This window comes from Denticeps clupeoides, chromosome 2 (genome assembly GCF_900700375.1).
Source record: "Denticeps clupeoides chromosome 2, fDenClu1.1, whole genome shotgun sequence".
In the NCBI taxonomy this organism is placed as follows: domain Eukaryota; kingdom Metazoa; phylum Chordata; class Actinopteri; order Clupeiformes; family Denticipitidae; genus Denticeps; species Denticeps clupeoides.
In genome coordinates, this window is record NC_041708.1 from 18,442,669 (window position 1) to 18,467,245 (window position 24,577).

The 24,577-nt window shown below is 40.5% G+C and overlaps 1 protein-coding gene across 3 annotated transcripts in view; it reads right to left on the reverse strand.

Moving 5' to 3' along the window:
• The window catches only part of esamb (endothelial cell adhesion molecule b), a 45,302-nt gene that overhangs the window by 12,736 nt on the left and 7,989 nt on the right, over positions 1–24,577 (reverse strand). For 2 of the 3 annotated variants that reach the window (XM_028970555.1, XM_028970554.1), the window contains exon 2: positions 438–583. In XM_028970555.1, coding sequence (XP_028826388.1) covers positions 438–583 — 146 coding nt within the window. Of the gene's footprint in view, positions 1–437; positions 584–1,082; positions 2,400–24,577 lie in introns of those variants that run through there. The other variant, XM_028970556.1, reaches the window with a different exon arrangement.

A 24,577-nucleotide genomic window follows, 5' to 3' on the forward strand; every position in this document is an offset into this window, starting at 1 on the left:
GAAATTTATTCAAAATAAAAAAAAATAAAAATAAAAAAAAAATAATGTAGCACTGCCCTTCATTTCTTAATAATTTACTTTGGTCCTGGTTCTCAGGGCTGTTCCCTCTGCCTTCAGCTGATATCTAACAGATGTGCACTGAGCAGCTGATGAATAAACTACAGCTCCAGCCAACACATCACAGCTGAACACAGCAGGTTTATGGAGGTTTCCATAGTGAAAGTTGTCATTAAAAGGGAAATCCTCCCCCTTGTGATAATCCTGACGCATGTGCTAATGGACAGGGATGGCTTTCTCAGATTCTCTGTAAAACTTCAGAGATTATGATTAGCCCAGCACACATGATGGGAATGGACCGGAAAAGATTTTCTCCCTCGGTCCCAATCTGGAATTCCCACAGTGCAGGGCAGACAGGACCAAACATGGAGAACACTCACTTGTTTGGAGTCATTGGCCATGAAGTTCCAGATGACCGTGTTCCTCTCGATGTCAGACGTTGGGCTGTACCAGGCTTGCAGCACCACAATTTGCCCCTTGACAACCTCCATGTCCTTCCGTGGCATCTCCACTCTCTGAGAATCACCTGCGAATGAGTCCTGGATCTTTAGAGAAGCCATGTCTCATGAGAAGAGACAACCATCACCGTGCGTCTTCTTCCCCGCCTCGCTCAAACGCTAAAACATCATAATCCAGCCCAGGCATAATTTCTAATCCAAATAAATACTTTCAGAGGAGACGCAAAGCCTTTCGGGCTCTAAGGGATAAATGAGGGGGAGCAAGGAAGAACCCATTTAAAATTGGGATTAGAAAAGAGTGAAAAATAACATAAAGCTGTCTTGATTAATAATGCATTACTGAAGCAAACAAACCAGAGATAACAACCAAGATAATAATAATAATAATAACAACAATACTGCCTTTCAGCACATCAACTCCATCACCTTAATTATTACCTGGCCACACGTTCTAAAGTGTCGTGCAAGAGCAAAAGTTCAGAAATGCACAAAACTTCAGAGCAAACACACTGTTCTCTAGTCTAACCAGCCAAACATGAGGATGTGTGTGAGGCGGGACACACTTACAGGGCGTGTAGTCCCCTGAGCTGCTCAGCTGGAGGTGGATCAAGTGATCCCAGCACGCAGCGGCGTCGTGCTCAGCCAGCTTGGTGGTGGGTCCCACACGCAGACAGCCAGAACGCAAGCTGCCCTGAGCTCCTTCCCTCGCCTACTCACCTACCGGAGCCGAGCACATATACAGCGGGGAGACGAACCAGAGGGGCGCAACTGTGCATCTGTGTGACGTCACCAGCTGGCATCTTTCACCGGGCTTAAAGTTGCAGCGACTCCATGTCTCCTTATTACCCAGGAGAGTATCTGACCCTGTTGCCGCGCTGCAACCCCCCCTCCACTTTTCATGTTGTCAGGCTGGTTAAATCCAAACCAACTAATCCCAAAACAATCCCCAACTTCAATCTGGAAAAAAAATTCTATACGGTATTTTAGTGAGAGTAGAGACATTATCTGAAGAAGATCATTCATAAAAATATGAATTATTAAATTAAAAACAAACCAGACTTCAGACAACAGCTAGAATTCATGTGCATTCAGCAATGGGACAAACTGAAGGAGCCACCTTTAGTGCAAATGATGAGCCAGTAGATGATTAATTTCCTGGATATAATAAAATGTATATACAATCACATGTATAGTGCAGTTAAGCCAATCAAATCAGTACTAAGGTAGAAATCTCTCTCATTCTGAGCCTGGAGAATTATTTTTCACATTTCACTGGGTCTGTCAGCTATAAAGTGAAAATCATTCAACAGAATCATAATCGACATAAAAACAGCAATAATTTTCAAGTGATACAGGCTGGGGTTTGCTCTGATCTGCGTCATTCTCCAGATTACCACCCAAATGAGGCAGAGCGAGCAGAGCAGGGCCCAGAGTAAAATAGAGTCCCCTCTGTCCCCAGGGCTACTTGAGGGTCTATAAGTACAAGGGTAATTAATGAGCTGCCATGCTGCACTGCGCCACTCATCCTGGGTTTATCTCAGCACCGCTGTGTGACTCCGGTGTTTTATTAAATCAGGAAAATCTTCTTTAATCTCTCTGCACTCATCCTCCATCTGTGCGTTGCGGTGCCGCTGCACACTATTACGCCAAAGGTATGGGCACAGTACTGAATCATCTAACAAATCTTACTGAATCACACACTGACACACAGTCATACATAAGGATGTTTTATTAAAATTCCTGGAGATTCCTAAAATCCTTAGTTTCACAGAACGGTTCTATGCTATCGTTCAAAAGATCAGGGTCACTTAGAAATGTCCTTGGTTTCATGAAAAAAAATCATGAAATTAGTTTGAATACAAAAAAGAATAAGAAACACTCAACTAGTGTGATTGTTGTGTGGATTATTTATTCCATTCCAATGTACTAACTATACTATGACCATTTAAAATACATTTACATTTAGAGTATTTATCAGACGCCCTTATCCAGAGCGACTTACAATCAGTAGTTACAGGGACAGTCCCCCTGGAGCAATTTAGGGTTAAGGATTTGAACCTGAGCCTTTTGGTTCATAGGTGAGTGTATTAACCACTAGGCTACTAAAATAGATTTCTAATTATAAATTGATATTTTAAAGAAACAGACTTGCATTATTGTACACAGCATCCTTTGGAATTCAAGACCAACTCTTGCAGATAATGGTCCTGTCTCCACTTACATGTTTTCAATAAATCAATCAATAAATTTTTATTTGTTTGTCCCATAATACAGTAATATGAAAAACTGTGTTTTGTTCAAGCACCTCCCCTTCCTTTGTAACATGACAATTAACAATGTCTACACAGGATGATTAATCTGATGTTGGTTTAAATGGGAAAAAGACCCAATTGTTCTTAACAACAAAAAAAGGATATTGTCCCCATGGCTATGTATTGAAATGATCCATGGCAAGCTGCCTCGTTATTTCATTAACATTTATGCAGATGAAAGGTGTGGAGTTGATTACACAAGTGGAATTTGCATTTGAAATGTGTTGAGGTGAATGCACAATATGGCACTTCTCTCTTGGGGGCATGCCATATGGAGAGACTGAATTCTAATGGACTCTAAAGTTGACTCCATTTGCATGTTCAGATTCAGTCAAGTACAGCAAAACTCACAGGAGGCATTAAACAGAATAAAACCCAGAACTGTGTGTTCTGGTGAGTACCATCTCCCTGATTCTGGGCTAATACTGATGTTTACAATGATAATTTTGCAGTAGCTTTTTCGGTTACTGTTGCCCATGCCAGACTGTAAATAACCAACCAGCACAAAATTATCAATCCATCAGATGTCCTTGTCCAATGGAAGGTTTAAATATCATATTTGTTTTGCTAAAATGCTTATCAAAAAGCATAATATGAGCTGTACCGATGTCTGGCTGATAAATCAATCTTTAGATCGAAGCTTTAACAGAAGATTTTTATAAGTTGGTTCCGCACTCATAATGGGTAGCTGCACTGCACTGAGTATAAAGTGGGTATGGAAAGTATTCAGACCCCCTTGCATTTTTCACTCTTTGTTATATTGCAGTCATTTGCTAAAATCATTTAGTTAATTTTTTCATCATTAATGTATACACAGCAGCCCATATTGACAGAAAAACACAAAATTGTTGAGATTTCTGCAGGTTTATTAACAAAGCTCAGTATTTAGTAGAAAGACCCATTTGATCTAATACAGTCGAGAGTCACTTTGGGAAAGTTTTTCACACTGGATTTGGGGATACTCTGCACTCCCTCCTTGCAGATCCTCTCTTGTTCTGGCAGGTTGAATGGTAAATGTTGGTGGACAGTAATTTTTAGGTCTCTCCAGAGATGCTCAGTTGGGTTTAAGTCAGTGCTCTGGCTGGGTCATTCAAGAACAGTCACGGAGTTGTTGCAAAGCCACTCCTTCATTATTTTAGCTGTGGGTCATTGTCTTGTTGGATGGTAAACCTCTGGCCCATTCTGTGGTCCTGAATACTTTGGAGGTTTTCGTCCAGAATATCCATGTAGCCCTGGCCCCATTAATCTTTCCCTCAATTACAACCAATCATCCTGTCCCTGCAGCTGCAAAACACCCAACAGCCATGCTTCACTGTTGGGACTGTATTGGACAGGTGATGAGGAGTGCCTGGTTTTCTCCACACATACCGCCAAAAAGGCCAAAAAGTTCTATCTTGGTCTCATCACACCAGAGAATCTTATTTCTCACCATCTTGGAGTCCTTCAGGTGTTTTTTTTTAGCAAACTCCATACAGTGTTTCATGTGTCTTGCACTGAGGAGAGGCTTCCGTCGGGCCACTCTGCCATAAAACCCCAACTGGGCTGCAGTGATGGTTGACGTTCTACAACTTTCTCTGTCTCCCAACTGCATCTCTGGAGCTCAGCCACAGTGGTCTTCGGGTTCTTCTGTACCTCTCTCACCAAATGGGTCAGTTTGGCTGGATGGCCAGCTCTAGGAAGGGTTCTGGTCATCCCAAATGTCCTCCATTTAAGGATTATGGAGGCCACTGTGCTCTTAGAAACCTAAAGTGCAGCAGAATTTTTTGTAACATTAGCCTGATCTGTGCCTTGCCATAATTCTGTCTCTGAGCTCTTCAGGCAGTTACTTTGACCTCTCATTCCTTCTCATTTGCTTTTACAAGCATTGTGCGCTGGAAGGTCTTATATAGACAGGGGCGTGGCTTTCCCAATCAAGTCCAACCAGTATAATCAAACACAGCTGTACAATGAAGGTGTAGAACACTCTCAAGGACGATCAAAAGAAATGGACAGAACCTGAGTTACATATATGAGTATCACAGCAAAGGGTCTGAATACTTAGGACCATGTGATATTTCAAGTTTACTTGGTTAATTAATCTGCAAAAACAACTTTTTCTGTCAATATGGGCTGCTGTGTGTACATTAATGAGGAAAAGAAGAAAACTTAAATGATTTCAGCAAATGGCTGCAGTATAACTAAGAAAAAAATTTAAGGGGGTCTGAACTATAACCACAAAGCATGGATTCAGCTATTTATATTTCAACAAGATCATTGTATTTATCATTATACATGTATTGTACACTATTGTAGTGGTGTACAGAACCCAAATGTCCAAAACCTAGAATAGGCTTCTTTTAATTAAAATGGAAAAAAAATTATAACATCATGGGAGAACTAATTCACTGCAGACTATAGTCTCTGCTGTGATTCATGTCGACCAAATGGGGGCAGCAAAATGCAAGGATTGTTAAGGAGCAACATCTCTCTGTTCTTAATGATCGCGAACAATCTGGAAAAATCTCAGTTTGAGGTTTTACATCCACATGCCTAATTTTACAGAGTGATTTCAAGACAGGGATTTTATGAAGACATGACATAAGCTTTGTTCTAGAAATAGAGTAGACATGGTATAACTATTTTTTGTGGTTAAATAAACAATCAAGTTGTAGTTGGGTCATTACGGAATCAATATCCATTATTTCTCCGCACTAAAACATTTAATTTATATTATTATATAATGCTTTGTATAGATATACAATGATGGGTACTGACAAAGAATTGATAAAGAAATTTTATAAGACATATCATACACTTACTTTATTTGACAAATCAAAGAAGCATGAATGCCATAAATATAATAGTGCAGCATATACTCAGGCTAAACAACAAAGGCTGTATTCAGGTCCTACATAGATGTCCTTGCTAAGTGACATTTTCCTTCAAAGAGTGAAAACAATAATAAATTGGGGCCAGCATCTTTTAATGGGATTACTTATCTTAACCCACACTGCTATTTTAAGCAATATTTGCGTGTGCAGCCTCATCAAAGGACTTTGAAATCCTTCTCTCCATTCCAAAGTCTTAACTGGTTCTAACCCCTCACCCAACTGTTTTCCACTCCCACAATCCTGACAGGCATGTTAAGAAAAGCTGCCGTGACCACTACACCATAGACACAGATCAGATTATCTGACAACTTTGAATAGGGGATAAAATTAATCAGAAACACAGACATCATCTGATTATCACAACCCCCGCCCCTTCCACCAAGGCAATTCCAGGGACAGTATTTTTTGTTTCAATCGGCAAAGATCTGGGACAGGAAAAATGGTTAAAGGCAACAATACTTTGCTGATCTAGAATCATGAGGGTGGAATCATCCCAGGTCTACACCCTCAGCAATTACAGAAAGAAATAAAAGAACTAACGTAGCATCTATAAGAACTAATGAAGATGAAGCCAAATTAAATCCATGAAATATTTGCAGGAGCTAGTCCCAGGAGATGTGGCAATTTAAAAACACTACAAGTACTAGAATTTCAAAACTATGGAGAAATTACTATAATGATTTTCTGGTCCATGGAAACCAAGACAGGTTTCTGAGAAGGCACCAGCACAGGACCACCGCCTGATTCACACTCATGCACAGCTTGCACTGTTTAGTTTGAATTGTTTTTATCTGGCTTGCAACAGGAGTTTGCAGTCGTCTGTTGCATCTGTCATGTGTTGCATGTGATGGGAGACCTGATAAACTGCACCTCAACTGGCACAATTCTTACCAGACTGTTGCCAGATACATGATTGTTTCAACTCCAACTCCATATAAAACTGCACTGTCCTCAATTATGTTTGAGAAGCCTTTTGCCAAAAATATATCATTTAAAACAGACCAATCTGGAAACAGGAATTCTGGTGAAGACTTCACAGACTGAAGGTGCATTTGCCCTGATGATGTTAGATTATGAGTGTTGTGATAGGTTCCCTATGCTGGAGTCCACACGAAAGGAAAAAAATTACACATTTATCATGCAAATGCTTCACCAGCAAGGGCTTCGTGTTAGCTGTGCATGTTTTAGGGCAATAATACACGCAGCTCATCCCCTCTGCTGCCTGCGACATATGGAATCAGTCTCATCCAACAAATCTCAACAAATATGAATTCATGCAACAGCCAGATGGATGGGTCTTAAATAATATATTCCATATGATCCACTTCTGAAACAGTGGCACACTATTCCTTTACTGTCTGACTGTTAATAACCAATTCAGAAAACCATGGCTCCTTAAATTTTGATCTATTTTCATAAATATATTAACATTTTCTTATTCTTGGGGGTGAATAATCAGTTCTACTAGACTGCCAATTGATCTCATTTATTTTTTTAGAAACAATGTATTCAGACAGAAAAAAATATACATGTGCTAATTCTGGTATTTCCTAATAATAATAATAATAATAACTAATAATAATTAAAGTACGATTTGTAGCATTTTACGGACTAGATCTGAGAGAACAAACTACCTTTAATTATATGTGTTAGTGTTGATATTTTAAATAAAACAGCTTAACGATAACGCTAATTCTCTCCACTATAGAAAATGTATAGTGGTCTACATGGCTCATGACATCATTTAACAAAAAGATTACAAATGCTACAAGGGTATTGTACGAACAGTTTAAAATTATCATATTTTGAGAAAAATTATGGTAGACATGCAATTTCCATTCTGATGTTGCTCAGAAAATGTTAGGGTTAGTTACAGGCTTTAACCAGTAACACCCATTAATTTCTGTAAGTCTGACGTGTTCATACTCATTGCATCTTCCGTAACAGCAACTCCACCATGCAACTCCTCTCTCAAATCACTCATCATTGTCTACTTTGTGCATCACCACGTGTTACATTGTGTATTTATTGGCTGAAAAGGCACATAAGACGAATGCCCATTAACAAGTATGTCTGCACAACTTGTACAGTATAGGATTGTATATTATAGATTGTATATTATAGAATTATTGATTGTAAATCGTAGTTTCCATGACATACTTTTGCACGACCAATAGAATCTAAGTGTGCGAGTTTTCTTTCTGCCACTTTGAAACACACACACGAAGGGCTATAGTTACAATTACAAATGTTATAGAATTTAATCTGTAAAGTGTGTAAAGTGAAGTGATTGTCACACGTGATACACAGCAGCACAGCACACGGTGCACACAGTGAAATTTGTCCTCTGCATTTAACCTGCATCACCCTGAGTGAACAGTGGGCAGCCATGACAGGCGCCCAGGGAGCAGTGTGTGGGGACGGTGCTTTGCTCAGTGGCACCTCAGTGGCACCTTGGCAGATCGGGATTCGAACCAGCAACCTTCTGATTACAGGGCCACTTCCTTAACCGCTAGGCCACAACAATAGAGGCCTTGAATGGAATCTTTGTATTGTTCTCTTTCAAAGTGATTGCCTATAACCTTTTTCAAAAGAAAACATACAATTTCTATTCTGTGACTGAGTTGATAAAACACTGAAAAACTGACATTTACTTATTCATTGTTGATTTGTATTACAGTAGAACAATAATGTCAGTTCAATTCTTTACCTTCTGTCACTGCAGTGAAATTAGACATTTTGTTTTGAAAAATTACTACAGGGCACCATCTCTTCACCAAGAGAACAATACAAATTTTATCTGCTCATGGTAGCAAATCAAAGCATCCACAAAGGTGTATGAGACTTTAACTCTTGTATTTGAAAACATCATGTGACCATGTAGGAAATTTATGGCATGCATCGTGATTGGATAGAAACATGAGATCGGTGAAGGTTCACACCTCTAGTGTAGAGCAGAATTCTTTGATAAAAAGTGTGTAAGTTCTGGTGCCAGATTTTAACACTTATTTAAATACTTTTCTAGATACAGCAATCCCCTGAAAACTCCCCTGAAAATAAAAAGTTGTGAGCTAAAATTTTCAACTTGTTCTATTGTGTTCACCCCTGGTGTGTAAATAACTTAGTTATATACTGTAAAAGTTCCAACTATATGAATTTACACTGACACACTTGTCAGTGTTATTGTCATTACTATATTATATAACAGAATTCAGCATGGACACTTCTAATATCAGATTAGCAGTCTAATCCTGCTCTTGGAAAGAAAGGCTGTCTGAGCTGGTAAATCAATCAATCAGTCTAAGCAATTTATAAAAGGATGTCACAGTTTAGAGCTGTGAAGTTGGTGATGAAAGAGACAGCAGTTCACAAGTGCTCTTATGATGAATGCAAACTTTGGACAACATTTTCCCTCATCTGGATGTGGGTCACCGAGGTCTCCCTGTCCCTCGGGTTTGATTCTCTGCTACAGAAACTGGCTTTAGGGACGTGGGGACCTCTCTGGTGGGGAAGGAGCCTGAACTAGTGCGTGAGCCTGAGAGGTTCTGGATATAGTTGGAATCGCCTCAATGCAAAGTTCGGGCTCTGGAACCAGTCTACTCGAGAGGGGCTTTTCAAGAGAGGCGTTGAGCAGGTTTGGGCATACTTACTGCCACCCAGCTCTTGGCCAAACCCCTACATTGGGATTTGAGGGTTCACTAGAGAGCATACCTGCTGGAGACTCCCCCTGCTGGGGGAGTAATGACAGTAAGACCTGGAAGGGTGTGATGGGGATGAATTCCCCCAGATTTGAACCAGAGTGGTGTTTTGTTAATGGACTTCTGTGCTCATCACGGATTGTTCGTAACAAACATCATGTTCAGACATAAGAGTGTCCATACAGTGCATCCGGAAAGTATTCACAGTGCATCACTTTCGCCACATTTTGTTATGTTACAGCCATATATTTCCTAGAAATTCTACACACAACACCCCATAATGACAATGTAGGGAAGTTTACTTGAGGTTTTGGTAAAATTTATTACAAATAAAAAAAGAAATTACTATACACAGCCTTTGCATCTCATTCCCCCTGATTATCCTCCTTGAGATGTTTTTGCAGCTTTCCACCTGTGGAAAAAAACAGTTGTTTGGACATGATTTGGAAAGGCACACACCATCTATGTAAGATCCAGAAGATGACAGTTTATGTCAGAGCACAAACCAAGCATGAAGTCAAAGCTGTCTGTAGACTGAGGCAGGATTGTCTCGAGGCACAAATCTGAGGAGGATTACATAAACATTTCTGTCGTTTTGAAGGCCCTGATGAGCAAGGTGGCCTCCATCATCCGTAAGTTCCGTAAGTTCTAAACCACCAGGATTCTTCCTAGAGCTGGCCAGCCACATAAGCTGAGTGATCGGAGGAGAAGGGCCTTAGTCAGGGAGGTGACCAAAAACCTGATGGTTCTGTCAGAGCTCCAGAGGTCCTTGTCCTAGAAGGACAACCACCTCTGCAGTCTCCACTATATGGTAGAGTGGCCAGATGAAAGCAGCTCCTTACCAAAAGGCACTTGAAGGACTCTCAGACCATGTAAAACAAAATTCTCTGGTTTTATGAGACAAAGACTGAACTCTTTGGTGTGAATGCCAGGCATCACATTTGGATGAAAACCAGGCACTGCTCATCACCAGAAAAAATACCACCCATACAGTGATACATGGTGATGGCAGCATTATGCTGGTGGGTATTTCAGCTGCAGGAACTTAGAGAACAGTCAAGATAGAGGAACTCGGTGGTTCATTTTTCAGCAGGACAACGACTTACAGCCAATTTATCCAAGAAGCCAAGAAGGAGTGGTTCAGGACATTTCTGTGAATGTCCTTCAATGGCCCTACCAGAGCCCAGACTTGAATCCAATTGAATCCAATTGAACATCTCTGGAGATGTTCAATTGAAATGGCTGTGCAAAAACACTTCCCATCCAAAGCTGATGGACATTGAGAGGGGCTACAAAGAGGAATGGACAGAGGAGGACTGGAAGAAGGTGTGTCAAGCTTGTGGCACCATATTCAAAAAGACTTGAGGCAGTAATTGCTGACAAAAGGTGCATCGACAAAGTATTGAACAGAGACTGTGAAGTCTTAAGTACATTTGCCTAAACCTGTTGTCATTATGGGGTGTTGTGTGTTTCTGAGCAATTCTGAGGGAAAAAAAAGTATATAATCGATTTTGGAATAAGGCTGTAACATAACAAAATGTGGAAAAAGTGATGCGCTGTGAATACTTTCCGTACGCATTGTATGTGCACATAGCATCAGGACACCCTAGGTTGAGGTTCAATAAACTTATGGTTGTGTCGTCAGACTTGCAGTCACATGTCTTGGACACTTGGCTAAAGATAGTGGTGATGCGGTCAATTGATCACCACCTGGTGGTGAGTTAGTTTAGTTGGTTGGGTAGGATGCCGGTCAGGCTTAAACCACGTCTCAGGGGAGGTGTGGGAGTCTGAATGGACTATGTTCCATGCCTCCATTGCTGAGGTGGCTGACTATAGCTGTGGCCGTATGGTGGACATGCCTAACTATGCCTCTAGTCTGGCTTGGGAACGCCTTTGGAGGAGCTGGAAGAAGTGGCTGTGAAAAGGGAAGTCTGAGCATCCCTGCTGAAGCTGCTGAATACTGTTGTCCTAAACACAACCCTACTGAACATAAAAAAGAACATTTAAACCTTCTGTGCTAAATTCTATAATGAATTACTTTGTTTCTTGGCATGAGTGTAGTGGGCAGTTGGTATGACACAAAGTTTGGGTGAACATGCAGTGCAGACAGCTGTGAATGTGGGACTCCAGGCTCAGGTGCAGCATGGTGATGCCAGGGCTCAGGCCTGCATGTGCAGACACACACACATACACACACAGACACAAACCCCAGAATGCCCAATGCAGACTCCTCCTGCACAGGACAGGCTTCACAAAGATCATTCGTCCATCTGAGCCCGGCTCACTAGCCCCATGTGGATGGCTCAATTCACAGTCCCCAGCTGGCTGCAAGAGGATGTCTTTTTATTAAATCTTTCTACTACTCTTAAATGTGCCTTTGTGTAGTGTGTTTTTTCAATTTAAATGGGCCCAAACACTCAAAATAGGAAGGGCAACTAACCCTAGGTAGTTTAAAGAGTCCTTAATGACAATGGATTGAAAACACTTTAAAATGACCCATGTAACAGCATATGAATCAGTTTGTTAATTAATAACCTATCTTCCTGCATGATCACAAAGACAGTTCAAATTTGCTGTTGTTTTCTCATAAAGTCACTTATTGGTTTTCTATTATGCACAAGGTCATATGGCAAATGTGTAATTAATAGGATGTTAAAGTTAATGTAAAATGTTAGTAATCCTGGTAGGGAACAGCAACATCATTACCCACACTTTCAGTTTAGGTCTAGCTCTCAATAAATTCGTCCTAGTTAAAATGCTCCTATCTATGTATCTTTTGTAATATCCAGATAGTGGGACATTACTTCCCATCATAAAAAGAATCCAGAAACTGTGCCGATACAACTGATTTCCAAAAATAAATCAGATGGAAAGGACCAGAAGAACAATGTGCACTTTCAATTTTTCAGTAGTGGCCGACAAAGTAAAAAATCCTGTGGATTGATCACCCACTGCTGAAGACAAGAGGGTGGTCGGGTTCGAGGGGATGAGATTGACTCATCTGGTCTATATACAGACAACAGATGGCAGCATGTCAATTTTATGGATAACTGACCATAAAGTCAAGCTGTGAACACCTGCAGGCCCCACCCATCTCAATGGTGGGATGAGGTCCTTTGTAACAGCAGGAGGCCTTGGTGAAACGGCCTCCAGTCTTCAGGCTATTTAACACCTTAACAGCACGAAAAGAGCTTGCTTAATATGGTCAGTATGGTGTACAGCGGTCATTACTCTCTCTTCGGCTGAGCTGTGGCAAGGTCATGCTTGCTTTCCCTCACCCTTGTTTATTTAATAGCACATTTGGCTTGTTCATTTCTGAGCCTTTTTACTCTTAATCCTATCGATGTAACCAGTCTGTTGGAAAATACTAGTGAACTACGGTCAGTCAGGATTTAATGCCGTTAGTGCAGAGTGACACTTAGAAAGTGCCAGTAAGTACCACTTCACTCAAAGCTCTTGTAAAGAGAAAAAGCACCATGTTTCTCTCTGATTGTGTGTGTATTTTTTTGGCCTTGGCACAGGTAACAAATCACACGCTAAGAAAAGCCAGCAAGGTATTTCATAGCGATAAAATGTGTACACACAGCATTTAACAATACTAAATAAATAAATATATTCTGTAATCAGGAGACTGCATCAACGCAGGTAACTTTCTCAACACTGATCTGCCACAGATTGCACTTGTCATGAAGTCTATGATATCTGATGTAATATCTGATGTAATATTTGCAATATATGAGTTTTGTCTGTGTACTGTGCCAGCTGTGTAATGGTTTGGGCAAGCACTCAGCCAGCCTTCCAGTGAGGACAGAGAGAGGAGTTAGAGGTTTTCTATTACAGAGCAGTTGTCATTTTTGACTGATGTGTATGTATGTATGCTTCACATAAGGATGATTTATACACCTTGCCAGGGATACTATTTTTGAGTTAAAAAAAAACTTACACTTGTAAAGTTCTTTGAACTGAGTATGGTAGAATTCAAACTCCTTGGGGGATGTTGAGGATTTCATTTTCAATGAATACAGCTAAATAAGCCCTCAGTTGTAATTACTTTTACTACAGTTACATGTAGTGCTATAATCTCACTAGTCTGTTTAATGAGAAACGTGATTTGGCTAAAAATTCATTCATTATATGAATGAATGAGGTCTTTTGTTGGTGGTCATGTATACACTCAACCTGTGAGATTTGTGAACATGACAGGAGGACACAGTGTATTTGGTTAAACCTTTGTGGCTCAGACACTTATCCTTTAGTGATTTGAACTTAGCAGCAAATTGTTGAGGGTGGTAGCGTGATAGTAGCCTATGAAGCAGAAGACCATAAATTCACAGGTTCAAAATCCACTTACTAACATTATGCCCCTGAGCGTCTCGAGGGGGACTGTCCCTGTAACTACTGATTGTAAGTCGATAAGGATAAGGTCATCTGATAAATGACCAAATTTAAATGATACAATTTAAGCTCTACTCAGAATGTGCCCAAATGTATCATATTATATATACACATTTTTCCAAGTTGTAACTTTTTGTGTGTAAATAATGACTCTGAGAAGTCAGTGGATGTAAGCATGTGCCTGTGTGAGTGGAGTCCCCTGTGTGTATGTGTACATGCATGTTTCTGTGTATGTGCCTGCATGAACCCTGCAAGCCCCTCCCCCACACTGACTGTGTGGTACGGTGCTCTTTGAAAGAGGGATTGGATGATGTTTCTTATGCCAGGTCTCTAAGCTGTCTCTTCACACCATAATCTTATTATCAGACCAAGCGTCTTTAGAGAGAAGGAGCCGAGGACAAGCAGATTAAAAGCCATACAAAGAACATGTTGTAATCTGCTGCCATTCTGCTTCCCTTCACCACACAACTGCAGTAGTTTTATAAAGGTCTAATAATACTGAGAGTATATGGAGTTTCCACTACAGCTGACTAATTTACCTTATGCAAAAAATTGAAATTTTAATATCAATTATTACCTTCCAGTTACAAAGTGTCACTGATATAGACAACAAATACCACTCAACTGCTCAAAATATCCAGCCATAACAACCAATACTCATACTGGACCAATAACTATGATCATACATACATCTTCTAATATGCATTCTCCTGGGAATTCTCCTCTTTGGCTCACTCCACAAGTTTTCAACAGGGTTCAGGTCAGGGGATTCAGATGGCCATGGCACAACCTTGATTTTGTGATCAATTAACCAGGGTTGATTTGGAAATATATTTCTGGTTATTACCCTGCCTGGAATATTCAACGATGACCCAGTTTTAGTTACCTGTGGAGGCAGCCTGGCATTAATTTAAAATATCTAATATTTCACTGAATGCATGATGATGTGTACCCAAACATTGTTTTAGGGGCCTTTGAAAAAAAAGCAGCCCCACAGCATCAGGGAAGCTCCACCATTATTTGACACCTTTCACAGGGTCTTTTTCATTATTGTCATTCTTCATGAAGCATTGAACGTACCTTGAAAATTTTATTGTTATTTATTATTATTTTATTTTTTCCGATATGGTTCCAAAGATGTGGTTAAATTTTACAAACTCAAGCCACTTTTGTTTCTAAACAACTAGGAGAAAATGCTTTTTACTGGCATACGTTCCAGATAATCTGTGTGCATGAAGGTGCCATTGGATTGGGGTTTGAGAAAACTTCGGATTTCACTTCTTGCAAAGAATTATATATTTTTGGCTCTTTTACCATCTTAAGTCCAGTTAATAACCACTTTTTATTGTTGCAGTAGAAACATTACTAACAGTAATGTATTTTCAGTTGCCATTTTCTATAACCATTCCATAGATTATAATGAACACACATCATCTGGCTCCTCAGTATTCAATCACTCTAACATAATACAATTTAAATTGTGAACATGTCAACAATTGTGTCAATTGTGTTCACGACATTTATTTATTGATGAGGGACTTGGTTGTGCTTTGCATAAATGAACATGAAAGGCTTTGCTCTGATGGGCTGGGAAGCATGGGAAGGTAATGAACGAAACAGTACTTATCTGAACATTTAACATCTTAACATTACATATATATTTGTGTGTGTGTGTGTGTGTGTGTGTGTGTGTACTCTTGGGGGACATTATCCCCCACTTACAGCATGAAACATGCTTGTTTGTTAAAGGTCAAACAAGAAGCTTTGATGACAATTTACCCAATGGCCCTTTTTTTAAATGCATTCCACAATCATTACTTACCCTAAGACCTGTCAGCTTGTGTATTGATGTGTTCTGAAAGGCCAGAGAGGTATTCTTGTAATCATTATTTACTAACAAATCCTGTGTAAAATGTGTATTGATGTACGCTGAAAAGGCCATCATGGATCTGTTGATCTTCAATTCAGCATCTACTGCTTCTGTAGATAAAGAGATATATTGCACTGGCAACCTCGGAAATGCAGGTCATGGGTCAGTGCTGTAGGGCTGTAAATTCTGTATGCCTGTATTGGATCATGTAAGTATACTTAAGCAATGAAGAATTAAAGAAACACACTGTCCAGTCCAAGATATAGAGAAAATCAATTTTAATTCAAGGGCGAGACATTGTCACCTGAAATGTAAAAAAAAAACCTGATTGATTTTCAATACATGTCTGATTTGTTCTTTAAGCTCCAGGACACATATAGAATCAAAAAGCACACATATATTGAATATGTATGTCTGATTTTTAATATAAATATTTTTAAATATAAAATGCAACTTCTTAAATTAAATTATAATTGTAGCACATGAAAACTACACTGATCACAGGCTTGTATGTTTAAATCTTTTAAGGAAACACTCATAATTTTATCATGATCAATTTATTTTTAATATACAGACAAAATGAAACTGAATTTATGCATCCATCCATGACATATTTGCTCTTTATTCTTCAGTAATATCCTTGAGAATGCAAGAAAGTTGCATTTCCTAGTTATTGCATGACATATCTGTGATTCTTCTATAAAAATGCCAATTTACCACCGTTCATGGCTGCCTACTGCTCAAAACAAGTCATGAGTTAAATGCAGAGTGCACATTGTGTATACTGGCTGCTGGGTACAATCATTTTCATGTTATTTCCTTTACCTAGTATGGTCATTTGTTTAGCAACGACCCAAACAACATGCATATGAATTCATACATTTAGTATATTCACATATACATACAGTACAAGCCAAAAGTTTGGACACATCTTCTCATTCAATGTGTTTTCATGACCATTTACATTTTTTAGATTCTTACTGAAGGCATCAAAACTATGAATGAACACATGTGGAGTTATGTACTTAACAAAAAAAGGTGACATAACTGAAAACATGTTTTATATTCTAGTTTCTTCAAAATAGCCGCCCTTTACTCTGATTACTGCTTTGAACACTCTTGGCATTCTCTCGCTGAGCTTCAGGAGGTCGTCACCTGAAATGGTTTTTCAACAGTCTTGAAGGAGTGTTTAGCACTTGTCTTAAACACCACAGTCTTAAACACCACCCATAGGTGTTTGGCCCCTTTACCTTCACTCTGCAGTCCAGCTCACCCCAAACCATCTCGATTGGATTCAGATTCGGTGACTGTGGAGGTCAGGTCTCCACTTTTCGGAGATGTCATGTAGTGGTGGCTTGAGACATCATATCTGGGCTCCAGAACATGGAGGAGACGCAGTGTTCAATCATAGTTTTGATGCCTTCAGTGAGAATCTACCAATGTAAATGGTCATGAAAATAAAGAAAACACATTGAATAAGAAGGTGTGTCCAGACGATTGGCCTGTACTGTATGTATATGTGAATATACTAAATGTATGAATTCATATGCAATTGAAATGGTAGCTTAAAGTGTAGTGAATGTGAAGTGATTGTCATTGTGAAACACTTCAGCACAGCACATGCTGACACAACAAAATGTGTCCTCTGCTTTTAACCATCACCCTTGGTAAGCAGTTGGCAGCCATGACAGGCGCCCGGGGAGCAGAGTGTGGGGGGGGGGCGGTGCTTTGCTTAGTGGCACCTGAGTGGTATCCTCACATCAAAGATCTAGTCAGCTGACAACCATTGGTTGCACTTTTAATTTTTGTCAACCCACAGTCTACACAGTATTTATTCTTAACTGAAATTGTATCCTGGGGTCTTTATCTAACAAAGCAGAACCAAAAAAGTTGATGCAGTTATAAATCACGGCTAAATTATTTAACATTCAAGAGCATAAATTTTATAGTTTGTTGGGGTTCCTCCACCCTTCTCCTCTCCATCCCAGTACACCAGCTGTCAAAACACCTAGCAGGTCTGTGGCATCCAGCGTCTTTCTCCAGCAGACCGCCTTCCTCACAGTGTTGTGGTAAGACAATACAAATCAGCACTATAATCACTGCTATAATCATCCTCTCCTCAATCTTGGTTTTAGAGCTGCTTCAACAAAATATTAAAACATTTTTTATTTTGACTGCAGTGTGGGGTAGAAGCTCTATATGCCAATCATTTTATATTTATATTATTTTGAGTTTTTTTTTCTTTTTCTGACATCTCCTTACTTTATAATGGCAGACTTTTCAAAACTTTCGGAACAGTTTCGTTGTCAAGACCAGCAACTCGTCACATTCAAAAAACAATGTCCGCTTCACAGGGATTTTTATAGGCACAGAGTGCTGATGGGCTGAAACAAATAACACATGATTCCCGCTACACCACTATTAAGCATATAGACAAGGTTTTGTATACAATATTAAGATGTAACTAAAATTGTAATCATGAATCTTTCAATAAGTAATTGTAATTTCTTTAGACCTTTTCCTCCAGTAACATTACATTTTTAATTAATTTACTGGCAACTCACATAGCATGGTGACAATCAAGGTGTGTTCCTTAATTTTGTGGTAATATTACTTGTCATTAAAAGAAGAAAGAGATATTTCTCTACTCCTAATCAGTCCATACAGGAAGAAAACAAATGACTATTTTTAATGAAAGAGTATGAAGAAATTTAACAACGGCCTTATAAGGAACATGTGCTCAGTCCTTTCAGCACCATTACCGACATGTTAGTGGACATATTGCTACACTCCCCGTAGGAATACTGGAAGGATTATTTCTGTTCCTGCTGTTACCATGGGGATCATTTTAACAGCGCATGTCTTGGGAGCTCTCTTTTCTTGGCACCAGCTCCTCATCTGCCATGCTGCCAGGGCAATTAATTGTTTACAATGGTCATGGAAGATTCATGTCATATAAAGTGAAAAAAGTGAAGTGACTGTCATTGTGAAACACATTGTGAAACAAGCGCAGCACACGATGACACAACAAAATGTGTCCTCTGCTTTTAAACAATCACCCTTGGTGAGCAGTGGGCAGCCATGACAGGCGCCCGGGGAGCAGCGTGTTGGGACGGTGGCACCTCAGTGGCAGCTTGGCGGATCGGGATTGGAACCAGCAACCTTCTGATTATGGGGTGGCTTCCTTAACCACTAGGCCACCACTGCCTTGGGAAAGCGTTCCTTTAGTTTGTTGGTTTAGTGTGGGTCCTCCTTATTCCTGGCCAGAAGTATATGAAAAGATCATAATTCCCTAATCAAAAGTGTCATTTGTGATATTACCTGTGTACAAGTTGTATTAAGAGAACAAGTTCCTCAACTCGGTATCACCAACAAATAATAAGATGTCCTTTCTTGCACAGAATTTATAGCAGCTAGATTTTTTTTTCATATAATTTGCCTTCTGTGGCTGTGTTCTGTGGCTGTGGGGCTTCGGATATTTCCATTACTTGGTCATACGTCATTATTTTAAAGATCGTATTGCAAAAGCCAAATGAAGCTATTAATTCCAAAATTACTAACAGAGAATAAATTGTGTTTGAGATGAGCGTGGCACATAATATGTCTTTCTGGAGGAAAAGCCACTTTGCTCTTATCAGCTCAGAACAGGGCTAGTCCTTAGGAAAAGGAAAGTCAACTGGGTAATCTTTCTGACTGAAATAGATGGAGGGTAAAATTCCAGATGGTACTCGATATGATAGCCACTGCCAACTTTGATTTACTGCAGCCTCATGTCACAGCAGTTCAGTGGCAAGCTAGCCACTGTGGAGTCATATTCCAGCAGAAGCACTGGAGAACGTAAGGCTGTCTCGGTGCAGCTCACACCTGAAGCCTCATGAAGGTTGGACTGTTGGCAGCCCGTGCAGTTACCATGATGGGATCTGGTCCTTGGTGACAGTTAATAGACAGGTTGAAGCCCTTTTAGTGCTCTGCTGAGGAGGACTGTGAGATTAGGACATGTCCTCCAAACGCTCGAGCCGCCTGAAGTCACTTGTGATAACAGCTGTGATTTCTAGCCCAATTACTGTGGAGTATAAAAGTGACACAAGGCAATGAGCAGCCAGCAGGGTGGAACGTTTACACTGACCCCCCTTCTTCACCGCGGACTCCTTCCATCGGCCCAGGTTGGCAGCAGGGAAAATGAGTGCCGGCCTCTGGCTCTTCCACAGGATGAGATCCAGCTCTGGTCCATGTGGATAAATGAGCCAGGAGATAAGATTGCCACAGTTGCACAGCAGGTCTGTCCAGATGAACTGGGGGGAGTGGGAGGTAATGAGGTGGCAGTGGTGGGGGGTGCAGGTGACGCTATAGCTGTATGCATCCGAGCAGAAAGGGAAGGAGAGCGAGGAGACATGAAGGTGAAAACTTTCCTGCTGTTAATACGCAGGACGCAACAGCTGCAACCTCAGGTGCCTCAGTGAATCGGATCTGTAGGCCCAGATTAACCTCACGAGACTGGATCAGATGCTTAGCATAATGCCCCAACAGACAAAGCCCAGAAAGACTCCAGTTAAATCAGGACCACCTCAATAAACCATTGAAAGCAAAGTCCTTGCAGCACAGAAAGTCCTGAAAAATCTCCTTTAACCACGGGCAGGAGAGTAGTGTACACAATCAGCAAAGTTTTCCCTATGAACCCCTGTTGCATTCTTAAATTCACCATCTAAAATGACAATTCTGTTGATCATGAAATAATTGAAATAACTATGCCATAAAACACAATAAAAGATTCAACCAAACGCATAGATTCAACCAAAAGACATTTCATGAAAAGTAGTCAGCACTATTCAAAATTTTCACAGGTAGATCACAAATAAGACAAATGTCAATATGCGGTGAATATTTCGTTGATTAGAAATGTATTGGGATCTTGCTGCCCTCTGCTTGTAGTCCTTCAAAGATTTTCAATGAACACATAACTAAAATAAGTGCATTTCATAAATGGATGATACATAGAAGTTTATATGCAAGTTATGCCAGAACCGCATTCTTCTTTAACCTTATCATGGTTAATAATCATAATTTAAATCAATTCACAAAAGTATCTATATTTCTACCAACAGTGACTGCGAACGTTTGTAGAACAAATGTTGATATTAGAGCCAACACTGCACCAGTTCCCTTTTTCACCATTGACGTACTTTCAACAACATGCCAACATCACTATAAAGTGCATAGGTCCTCATTTGTTAAATATATATTTAACATTTAACAAAGTATACTTCTTTGATCTGGTCATGTTCCACTATATTTAAAGATGATGTAATTCAACTACTATTGAAGAAAACAAACCTGGGTAAGTCTATATTAAGCAATTACAGATCAATCTTAAAAAAAACGAAAAAAAAAACTTTTGTGTTCTTTTAGGAAACACCATTCGATTGAGAAGGTTCTTCTTAACGCCTTCAACCTTCTGGTGGTGCTTTTTTGGTGCTTTTATTAGTTGATCTCAGTGCAGCATTCGACACAGTGCACAGCTCAGAGCGGGGAGAAGGTCGAGGCGAGACACGTCAGCCGTTTATAACTATTTCAAAGTGAATGAAGACAACAAAACCAAGGCGGACTGCAAAATGTGCTCAGCGAAATTGTCCAGATGAGGTTCAAAAGTGTATTTAACACAAGTAATTTAATCAAGCACCTAAAATACAAAGAGTTTAACCATGCTTCTAAACCAACACAACCCACGCTGCAGGAAATGTCCAGACACAATCCACGTGCTGTGAAAACAACACAGGAAATTATCGAGTACATTGCATTGAGTGACCAGCCACTCTCGGAGGTAAAAAAAAAAAAAAAAAAAATGCCCAGAAAAGCCCAGATATGATGTCCCAAGCCACCGCTACATGACTGACACGGAGCTGCCTAAACTACACGACTCCATAGCCTACTGAAAGCCTCCTCTGCTTCACCGCGTATATTTGGACCAGCAGTGTTGGCCCCGTGTCTCTAATTAGCATAACCTCCCAGTGGATAGACGAGAGTTGCACTGTCACTGTGTAATTTATTTTTTTTAGTTAATTATTCTGTAATATGTTGCATACAACATGCTTTTCATTTAAAATAAATGTTCTTGATTCCAAACTTGTCCCTTCTTTTTGATTTTTTTTGTTAAATTATATGACTATATAATTTCAATCATGTTTTTATTAAGTACTCTGTATCGATATCGGCGAGTACTGAAATGCAAGTACTCATACTCGTTTTACAAAAAAGTGGTATCGGTGCATCCCTACCCTAGACCATTACTGTTTTCTCTGTATATTCTTCTATTTTCACAGATCATTCAGTGCTTTAACTTTTTGAATGTAGCAACAAAAATATTTTGGGGGTAAATGGTTTAAATATACAGTTTCTTAAAGTGCATCTTAATCCATAATTTTTAAATTTGTCATTTAGCTGAGATTATTATCTTGAATTAACCTTCTTATTACTATTTTCTTTGTTCAGTAAATAAAGAAATCCAGATGGACTGAAATGATACCATACTTAACCCAACCCTGACTTCAAATGTACCATTAGATGTTATAATACTTTTTACTGCTACTGATCTAGACTAATGCATTTGACATTCTTGATATTTTTGACGCTAGCTTTGCTTTAACACCGTATCTTGGTCAGATGCTTCATGTAGACATGCATTCAATATTTTATTGCATTCCTTTAAAAGGAATCTATGATGTGTGTGTGTTTATTTAGGTTAGTGTGTGTTAATTAGGTTGCAAAAAGTTGCTGTTTAAGGAGACCTGATCAGTTGTTACTCTGTAAAAACTATCATGATAAATAAAACTACTCTCATATAGGCAATGGTATAATGAATTTTTCTGAATCACACAGCTTGTTCCTGCACATCTGAATAATGGTGCCTCATTAGTCCTGTGCTGTTCTGCTCATCAAAAGCACCTTCCTAACAGCCTGCCCACCCCAGTCCACCCACTGTCACGTCTCTGACCTCATTTCAAGGGGGAGGCCGCCTCATTACCAGCAGCTGTTCTAAAGAGTCCCACAGACCCCTCGCCCACGTGTCACGACCGAACTGCACCTCCAAGTCCTACAGGAGATGGGTAAATGACAAGTGAACAGTTTCATTATTAAAAAATCCCCATGTCTCTGTGCAGGACAGTGTATGAAGATCACTGGATTCCAGAGGAGCTCAACTTGCTTGTGCCTCTGCACACAGGACTTGGATGTGATGCTTATCACCTACTCTGTAATATCACCCACAAACTGCATAGGGTCTCCTCTGGAAGTCTGTATCTTTCAATTCCGTTACAATTAAGCAGTGACTAGCACCAGGATTGGACATTTACATTGTAGTGCATTTACAGCGACACCTTTAAATAGGACAAGATGGATCTGGTCCTATCAGTTCAAGGCGAGACTGTACTGACTGTACACAAGGTCGGCCTCTGCTGCCCTCGGTCCTGGAGCCCAGCTTAGCTCTCCCAGAGTGGTGAAGCATTATTAACCACTCTCTCATCTTTGAGTTGCAGCTCAAAATCCCAAATCGCCCTCCTGCTCTCACTGCTGACCGAACTCGCAGGCAGTGGCAGAACCTGGCTGCCAAGACCCAACTGGACGCCCACACTCTCCGGGTGATCTACTACGAAGGCCTGGCTCCCAGAATTTGCAGAGGAAATGCCCTTCGACATACCAGATCGATTGTCACCATTTGGCACAGCCGAAAACCGCCAGTTCTACCACCACTGTGCACCAAACACCATGACCTCCAACATCTCCGCCCAGACTGCCCCCCACTCATCCAGACCATCAGGGGAGCCCATGCAGCTTGGATGGACCTCCCTCACTGCCACTGAGAGGGAGCAGTGGTCTACGTGCATACTGTGCTTCCTCATCTCACCACCACGCCATCTGCCCGATCCGGCCGGAAAACGCACCCCCCCCCAGCTGATTGGTGTGACGTGATCAGCTGAGAACCCAGGCCACACCCACAAAAACCACTGCCTCCCTGCTCACTCTGTCTGCCATTCTGGAGCGGGATTCACAGTCCATCACAGCATTCCGACTATGTCTGGACTCCCACACCGAGACCTAGTGGTGACCTTCCTAGTCACCACCATCTTCACCTCACCTCTCCTCCTGGGTTTTCCCTGGCTTCCCTCTTGGGTGCTTCCTATTCACAAAACTGGATCTACCCTCTGCCTACAACATGATCCACATCCGTGAGAGCAACGAGTGGAATACCGCTTTCATCACTCCCACCGCTCACTTCGAGTCACTTGTCATCCCCTTCGGACTGTACAATGCATGCGCCGTCTTCCAGCAGTTCATCAATAACACCTGGAGAGTTTATGCGTACCTGGATGATGTCCTCATATACTTACCATCCTTCAAAGCTCACGTCTGACATGTGAGAGAAGTCCTCAAGTGATTGCCCACTGACTGTATCGTAAGTTGGAAAAATTAGCTTTCCACCAACGCTACACCACATTCCTGGGTTTCTCCATCTCGCCCCAGGGTGTGGCCATGGAGCCCAAGAAGCTCGAAGCGGTGGCCCCTACCCACGATGTTGAAACAGTTTCTTGGGTTTGCAAATTTCTTCCGTTGTTCATTCCGAGCAGCAGCAATACGGGACCTTAAACTGCTAGTCAAGTGGGTGCTGGATGAGTGGCGGCACTGGTTACTGTAAAAAAGACCATGTGGTGTGGGAGAAGAGAATAGAGTGTGTAGAAAAAACTCTTTCTCCCTCCACACAAAGCACTGTATTCAACCACTCCAATTTGATGTTACCTGGCAGAAAGTGGCATGGCACAGTAGAGGTTAAAAATGAACAGTTTCTAATTTATTAACACCGGTAAATAATTATTATAGTTACATGTGAATATTGAATGTAAAAAGGTACCAAGGTTACAGAGAAAGT